We start from the raw sequence: 8,791 nt of genomic DNA on the forward strand, positions 1-8,791 counted from the left end.
TACTGAGGGTTTGGTTTTACTGCTGTGGGTTTATATTTGAAAGGTATAGGACTAAAATAAAAGCATGTAATCTTCATAATCAGTTATTTGAGATCCACAGTTCTACTGTGGACTAACTTTTGTATGAGGTGACTTTACTGATGGGTTTTTTTTGCCACCTGTGACCTCAGTTTTACAGTCTGAAAGCAGTTTGATTTGTACCATCTTCAGAGTAGGTGTCTGCTGCTTGGAAACCTTTCAGAATGATGAGTTTCGCTGAATTATTCCATCGGCATTTTTAGATGCTTGACGATATTTTTAGGTCTGGGGTATAGATGTTCCTTCTGAAAGGGCAGAAACATGCCTGGGAAAAGGACCAAGCGGCTTTGAGAGATCGGAGGTAGCAGGCTGCCTTTCACCGCTTGAAAAGGCTGCTGGGAGGCCGGGCTCGGGGAAGAAAAAGCCTTTAGGTTCTGCTGCACAGCAGGCTTTCTCTGCATTGCTTGTGGGAAGGCTTTCCTGCGACAAGGTTTCGTTCCTGCTAAGCAGTTAATTTGACCTGGATTTTGTCCACCTGCTAAGGTTCTTGAGGGTGGAGCTGGGTGATAAAGGGTTGGCCCTGGGATGCCATACACAAAATTGAGGAGGAGGTAATGCTGTGTTCCCGCAGGCAGTCTCTGCAGGGTCACCCGCGGCCACAGGCTGGAGAGGCTCCGTAAAGCCTCCTGGTTCCACGTGGCGGTGGGGAAGCCGTCCTCAGTGTGATAAAGCCGAGAGAAATAGATGCAGAGCGTGATTTCTGGATACTTCAGCAAGAAATTGTAGATTTTACTTATGCAGCAGTGGTAAGCCTCGTTACAAGGAGAGTAATTTGCGTAGAGGATGATGCATCTGATGTTTTTATAGACATCTGTAACTGCATCCAGATAACCGCCCACCTCAAACAGCATAGATTCTGGGTGGTTGTCTTGCTCGGTACAGTCTGTGGCGTGGCCCTTTTGGACTACTGTGCCCGAGAAACTCCTCAGTTCGTAGAAGAGAAGGTGTTTGCTTTGGAGAGTTGTCGTTGATCTGTATGGGAAGCCAAAGACCCTTTGAAATTCTGCGTAAGGGACTCTGGCTTCTTCACCCGTGCGTATGTGGTAGGGACAACTGGCACAGGTGTGGTTCTGTCTCAGACAGCAATAGGGCTTTACCACAGTGCCCTGGTTTGTCAGGTATTCTTGGAAAATTGGTTTCTCTCTTGGATTCATATTCTGTTGAAAAATCTCCCTGTTGATGTGCTATAAAGCTGACAGCTCTGAATGAAAAAGGAAAGTAACATTTTAATTTAACCCTTCAATTTGTCTTGCACTTGAACTGCAAGAGGAGACCGTCTCCTCAAAAATGTACTCAAACTTGTAGCAGTGTGTCGAAACTTGGTCGATGACACAGAGAACAAGGCTCTCTTGCAGCCTGGGTGAGTTTTTGGTTTTCACAAGCTAGCCTTTTTGCTAAACCAGAGTAAAAAATATTTCTCTGGCTTCTGGCCTCTTACCTTAGACAGGAGGAACTGTATAATAGAAACAGGAGTGGATTGGCAGATAAGCTTTACGTAATCTGGCAAAACAAACAAGTAAACACAAACAAAAGAAAGGTATCATTACCAGCTCAGCAGCTCCAGTTCAGGGTAAGAGCAAATATTTCTGCATCTTCCTTCCCTGGCTTTTTAGGATTGGTTCAGAGTTTCCACTTTAGGGAAGGCTGCAAGCTTTCTTTTCAAAATTAGTTGGTGAAGAAGAAAGTTACTATTGCCTCCCTGGTTTTGGCAGCTCAGCCATCGAAGCGTCTTTCCCGGGTGCGGTAACTGTGCTCCGGTTGTAATGGTGGTGGTGGCAGATGGGCTCCTTTCGGTGTTTACAGGTGCCAAGTGCTAGGAGACAAGAATACAAACAGGATTTTCTTACGTATGGCTAGCCACCTGTGGTAGTTACGCCTCTGTTCTTTGCCTGTCAATATTTGTTTGCTAGCTTAAGTGATTAAGCTTCATTTGTTTCTTTGCTGCTCTTTTGATAGAAGGTTTCTACAGCTGAAAGATGGATGTTGTGCTAACAAATGAGTTACTAAATTAGTTTCCAGGTGAGTGTTATTTCTCTGTGTGTCCATCTGTTGTGCTGGCTGGGCAGAATGCTCATGCTGTACTTCTCTCTCGCATGCAGGCGACAAGCGTGTCGCTTCTTAAAAAAGTTTGTGCGTACCCCTCACTGCGACTGCAACTCAAGCAAGCAGCGGGCCGTTTCGTGAGGAAGCAAGGCATGCCTGCTTTCCTTGGTCTGGGTTCCAGGTGAGTGCAAGCACAAGTTTTGTGTAGATGAACAGCTTCTGGCTCAAGCGCCGAGGCAGATAATAATTTTTCTTCACTGCTGCTCTAATCGAGCCACTCATCATCCTTGGATCTGGTTTAATTCTGTTACTGCTTTTCTGACTATGAACAACATTTCCATCTGCATATTTTATTACAGCTTGCTTCTGCATTCCAGGTTGTTTTGCCCTCCGACTGTCAGTATTTCATGTTCTTCTAAAATTACTAAGTTGATTCATTTGCTTTGCTTTCCACTCCTGACTCTATGCCAACTTCCATGTATTTTCCCCGTGTTGGAGCTCTTTCCTGATCCAGGCCGTTGTGCTGTTCTCATTGGGATTACTTCTAAACATTGGCTTCCTGACGTCAGGAGTGCTCCATTTGTCATTTTTGATGTTTCTGTATGTTTTTGATGTTCGGTTGTGCTCTGTGCTGTGCTTGCAACATAATCATGGCAGCGGTGTGTCTCAGAAAATGAAAACTGCATTTGCTACCTAGCAGAAGAAAGAGCAGGTCTGAAGAAGGGAGTGTTTTTCTTTGTAGGGGCATGTTAGCAGAGAGTTATCACCACCTCGCCAGTTCTCCTGTACGTTGCCAATATGATTAAAGACAATTTGTAAAGCTGCAAATAAGGGGCAAAGGTTCTGATTCCTTCTGTCGCTGCTGGTATTTTTGCAGAGCTGGAGTGGCCGCTCGATGGCAATGTTGCACACCGGAGATGGATCACATTTTATGCTTGCGGTGGAGGCGATGCCTGGAACTCTGTTTCAGTGTGTTTAAAGCGATGCCGCTAGAGAGACCTAAAATTTTACATCTCCCTCTAGAACTTGCCTTTGTTTGTTTGTTTATGGTTTGGCCTGATCAAAACGCAGCAGATACTCAGTCTTCTCCATGAATAGTGTCACATCCTTACAGGTTGGGGGTCAAATCCCAAACTACTCAGTTTGATGGATTAATTGGAAGAGCATTCCCTCAACCCGAGCGCATTTCTGTGTGCTGCACCAGCCCTTGGCTCCTTTGCCAGCGCTGTCCCTGTGAGCCTGCCGGGGCTCGCAGTGACATGGGCCGCTCACTCTGCCTCTGCGGGCTCCAGCCTTCCCACCGGTCCGAATCCTCTGCCAGCTCTGATGAGCAGAGAGAGCCAGGGAGCAGAATCCCAATGAATCTGTCAATATAAAGGGCAGAGGCTTCTCATTTGCCACGTATATCAGTCCCGTAACCGGTTTGGGGGTGCAAAGAGGAAGGATGATTACAAAAAGTGCAAGTCGAGGAAAATGCTGGCCACTCATCACGTTCTCGGAATGGACCCGTTTCTGGTTTATGAGAAAGCAGAAGGTGGTTTTTCTTCCTTTTTGTTCCATGATTTTTTTGAAAATAAAAAAAAAAGTTGCAAACGTGCTACACAAGATGTCTTAAATTGACGTATGTATGCATGCACATATGGATGTGTGTGTATGTATACGTACGTGTGGATTAAGCAGCTAATAGCACTTATTGAGCTCTCTGGCAGAAAAAATGCTCTTCCCATGCACAATTTTATTTAGTAATACTAAAGAGCTTGGTAGCATTTGTTGTCTTCAAAGCAGTTTGTAAATCTGACCAAGTGGTTAAAATATAGTCTGGTCTAAATGGCTCTCTTGCTGGCATTTCTGCTGCCTGGTGTCACTTAGATCCCGTGCACGGGAAATTGTTGAAGTGGTTTCTGACTTTCAGGGTGCCTCGCTTGTCACAGTGATCCTGATGCCTCTGCAGAGGCAGTAAATGCTGCAGACTTTATCAGAAGTTGTTTATAGAAGTCTGAAATTTGGAATTCAGATGGTTTCAGCCTGGGAAATCAAAAAATGAAGGTACTCAAAATTGGTTTTCCCTATTGGTAGTTTTCATCTTGATTTCAGTGTTTGCAATCCTGACTGGGGGGAGGAAGGATTTTACCAGATCAGGTACCTAGTTTGGTTCTGTAGTTCATCCTAAGATGGCTCTCCTGGTGCTTGTCTCCAGTACCTCCTCTTGGCACAAATCAGTTGTAAAGTGCTTTGGGATCTTCAAGGTACACGGTGGACTGTGGTGTTGTGTATAGCTCATGCTGTTTCATTGTCATTATGCTTCAAATGCAACATCTTCAAAAGACACTTCAAAATAGTCCGTGCCCTGGTATAAAAGCAAGATATCCAGACTGTTCTTTTGCTTTGTCTGGTTGTCCCATATTTCTGAGCAGAAAGCTTGCCCGCATCTTCTCTAACACTAATCTTTTTCAACACACAGCCCTTCATGAGCTCATAGGCTGCTCTACATCCTCAGGAGCAATGCTTGATTTTAAATGTGCTGTATGAACCTAAGGGTAGGTCTTTTAACACTTGATGTTGTTTGGGGAAAATACCGTCTTCATCTATCAATTTCACTGCCTGAAAACATCATCCTGATACAGCAGATCATGTCTAATGGATAGGATTAGGAGCTCCAAACACGTGTTTAGGAATGAAACAGATCCGTGACACACACCCCCCCCCCCCCCCCCCCCCCAGTTATATTTAAAATTATATCCCCGTCCCTCCCAAATATATTTTGAGGGAACAGGAATTTAATTATCATTTTAAAAAATGTGTTTCACTTATTAATAAAATGCAGCCATCTTTGGGGAAGAGGGCAGTGGCTGTTTAATAGTGCTCCACAACAAGGTATAAATGTTCACAGGAGGAACTGGAGAGGAATGCTTTATCCAGTTAAAACCGCAGGGGAAACTTTTGCGGTCAGTACGTAATTACTCAGGTTGGAAGTTAGCCAGGATACAAGCCATATGTTCTGCTCCTAGGGAAAAAAAGAATAATGATCGGGGCTGGGAATTTTGTTTTTTTAATCCAAATATTAGCTGAAACCTGGTGTCTCTTCAGGCTAGAAAGCACACAGAAATTCTGATCCATCCCAATATGGCCAGTTTGGACCTGGTACTGGTTTTACTGAGTTAAACTTGGGATGCTGTGTTTTATGAAGAAGTCTTTTGGAAACAAAGTTGCATGCATCGATTAAGCAAAAGCTATTTTTTCTGACATCTGACTGTATAGCAGTGTGATGATTTTTATTATTCCCCTAACTAAAACCTGATCTGCTTCCATCATCTAGTACAAGAGTAGTTCTGTTTATGAGAGGGGAGCTGGGGCTTTCCCCCAAAGTGCTGCACTCAGTACAGGAATGGTTCTTTTTTTTTTTGTTCTGCTGAAATATGAGTGTTGAAATTCTGTTGCATTTCTTAGTACGGCTTGGTTCAAAATAATCTCTGTTGGAAAGAACTTTACACATGACTTCATTCAGTAAGAAGTCTATCTGAGTTCAAAGTACAGCGGAGTCACATGGTCCTTGAACAGCCAGAGACTTGACGTTCTTGTGCAGTCCTAAGATTTTAAAAATAAGAAGCAAAGGAAGTGACGGCAGAAGCAGAATACTATCCACAACTGCTAATGAATACGTCCACAGAGACAATTTAAACCTGAGCTGTTGTGGCGTAACTTGCCTCCATGCTCCACAGTCTCCAGTTCATTTAACATGTGCGTTTGGGCTATCTAGCGCTGCAGGAACGCTGGCTCACAGCGCAGAGCGGAGCCCTGGTATTTTGCATTCTGCCACCGGGCTGTAAAGATTAGCGAGGATTTAGGTCCTGAATTTGGCACGTTCCCTGCTCGAGCTCCTGTGAAAGTCAGACCTTCAGAAAACTCTTCCATCAGACTTTCCTCGCCTGTCTTGTCCAGCCTCAGACTGTTTTAAATTATCACCTCGCTTCCAGAGATTTTTCAAGAGCTCAACTAATTTTTGTCTGTTTCCCTTTCTCTATCTTTATGCCTAAAAATACATCTTTTTCCCTTGTCTGTCTATTCAGAGTGGAATTTGAAAACGCCAAGTTCGGTCAGTTTTAAATCTTCTATCTACTGATAAATTTATTATGCCTCTGATAACGAACAGCGTAATGAACAGCAGCTTGCCTTCCTTTACATTGGCATGTAGATCAGCTAATGGTGATCAGGAAAATCAAATGCAGAGCATTCTGCTATACCCAAGCAATCTATAAATTGGAGAACTCAATATGACACCGTGTTTGACTGGCACCGGGCCTTCTGATGTCTGCAAGGTACTACAGAGTTCTGTGCTGTACGCCTGTCTTGTTTATCCCCACCTACTTGCCTGAAAATTACTGCTTTTATTTATTTTGGCATTTTTTTTGGCGAAGGGCATTTTCTTCTGTCTTTATTTGTCTGCTGATTTTTCAGAAGTGAGTAGGGACCCAGCATGTTGATGACCTCTGTTAATTTCTCAGCTGGGTTTGATGGGTTCAAGTGAGTCAATGAGTTCAGAAATCACGCAGATTGGAGCAGGAAGGAGGCAGAAAGACAGCAGAGCTGCCTATGCTTTGTTTCTTTAGGATTTTAGGCTAATAACCCTACAGAAGCAGTAAGAAGAAAAGAGGAGATAAAGGCCCATTTTATATCAGTTGAGTCAGAAGCTCTCAGTCTAAATTGCCTTGAAATGCTGAGGAAAGCTGAAAATATAAAAATAATGGAAACTTTGCTGAATCTTGTTGCATATACAACAGGCAGTAGAATAAGTGGCTAAGGAAAAGAGTTACAACTAGAAACCGTGTGGTCTTGAATCAGAAGGGCCAGGCAGTCTTAACAGACATCTCTAGCACTCCTTGTACTTCAGTGTTTGCTCCCTCCAGAATCCTTTGCACTAATGATGTTCATTTATTACTGTTTTTTATTAGGCAGGTGCTGGTGACCTGGATGTGGCAGCTAAATAGAATTGTGCTGTTGAATTAGACCAAGATTAGCAAAAACAGATATGCAATATGCTCGACTGGCCCGTGAGCCACTTACCCTCTCGTTCATTTAGTTTAAATAGTCTATGTAGATTACTACTCAGTGTGATTATAAAACTGCTGAGGTAAAGGGCCATAACTGATATTCAAGGGTTTTATTTTCAAAGTATCATGCTGCTTCTTTTGATGACTTTCACTCCTGGACAGGCAGGCATCCAAAAGAGCCCTTGAGAGCTTTTTCTGAGCTTGGAGACACGTGTTTGAATCTAAGGCTACTTGAGAAGTCGTTGAGTCATGAAAAATGGGAACCTGAAAGCACAAAGGGAAGAAATTATAATCATGTTTATTTCAGATTTGGATTTTGTTTGCTTGAAAGAATTCTAGGCAATGCCCTGATTCTACAAAGTTTAAATTAACAAATGTGAGGGCTCTTGCTAATGTCACTGGGACTGTTTACATGGATAAAGTTAAGCAGATGTGTAAATCTTTGCAGAGTACAGGACTAAAACAGTAACAGCGGCCAAAGATGATTTAGTTACTGTATGAGGGAGGGTCCTAGCTGCTGAGGGTGATGGTTAACATTGTATGAAACTGGTCAAATTGGTACTGCTGTTACTCTCACGGATATGAACTTGATCAATATGTGGTTGGATGAAAAAAAGGTAAATGGAGGTTAGGAAAAAGTTATGTCAAATGGCAGCTGCAAATGCTATATTTCTTTGTGTACACTCCGAATAAATTAGGATCCAAGATTTGCACTGGTGTCATTGCCAACCTTCAGCACTGCGAGGCTGGTGTGAAAGTTAAGCCCCGTTTACTGAAAGCAAGGGCTTGTCTGCCTTCCAACACCAAATCTTTCAAACTTTGAAAAAGTGAAAAGCACTGAGGTTCTTCAGCAGTAACCTGGTTTTGTTAGCCGGGTTCCTATCTCAAGGGCCAAGTATGAGCACTGCTATCCAAGAGTGAGGTTGTCTGTACTTTCTATATGTTTGTATGTCTCTCTTTCAGGTAGGACAAATTTTTTACACTCGATCCACAATGTGAGAACGTTAAGGTGTCCAAGGTAATTCTTCATTAGATGTGCATTGTTTTGGTGGCTTATACCCGCATGCTTCCTGTTCCACATCACGGACTGTGTTTTGCCATCACTCTTTCCCTTTTGTCTTGGTTTCATCTGCAGCAGTGCAAACAATCTGGTAATCTAAAGCACCAGCATAATTCGCTACCTTGCTTTCCCTCTAAAAGAAAATGCATTTCTGACTGGCTTCGGTGGAGGTCTAGCTTGTCGAAGTAACTGCTGGAATCACTTCTCTGTTGGAAAGAGGAAACAGTTTATTTCATTACAGCCAGGATGCTGAAACTGCTTCTTGTTTTTGCAGACCTAGTTGAGAGGAAGGATGCTGTCCGTGTCAGCAAGGTTTGCATGTGGATGTCGAAGATGCCTCATCCTGCCGTGAAAGCTTGGTATTACCCTTTTGTCATGTGCCACCTGCTGCTCTGGGTTTTCTGGTCATCCCTCTCTCTTCTCACTTTGTCTTCCTGGCCATGTCATGCTGCTGTCCAAGGCTTTTGGAGTCCTTTAGCTTTCAAAAGAAACAAGTTGTTTTCTAAACAATGCTGATCCACAGTACCCTGCTGTCCTCATCTTATTTACCTTTCATTTATCC

The 8,791-nt window shown here is 43.3% G+C and overlaps 1 protein-coding gene across 1 annotated transcript; it reads right to left on the minus strand.

Annotated features, from left to right (window-relative positions):
• Positions 1-260: 260 nt before the first annotated feature.
• On the minus strand, positions 261-1,232 carry LOC142361804 (putative C->U-editing enzyme APOBEC-4). Its single transcript, XM_075424977.1, has one exon. The coding sequence runs from the start codon at positions 1,230-1,232 to the stop codon at positions 261-263; it is 972 nt and encodes a 323-aa protein (XP_075281092.1).
• Positions 1,233-8,791: the final 7,559 nt, after the last annotated feature.

Source organism: Opisthocomus hoazin, chromosome 6 (assembly GCF_030867145.1).
Source record: "Opisthocomus hoazin isolate bOpiHoa1 chromosome 6, bOpiHoa1.hap1, whole genome shotgun sequence".
In the NCBI taxonomy this organism is placed as follows: Eukaryota; Metazoa; Chordata; class Aves; order Opisthocomiformes; family Opisthocomidae; genus Opisthocomus; species Opisthocomus hoazin.

Excerpts from the sequence above, each read along its gene's own strand:
- LOC142361804 (XM_075424977.1), bottom strand. The coding sequence starts at position 1,232 with ATGAATCCAAGAGAGAAACCAATTTTCCAAGAATACCTGACAAACCAG.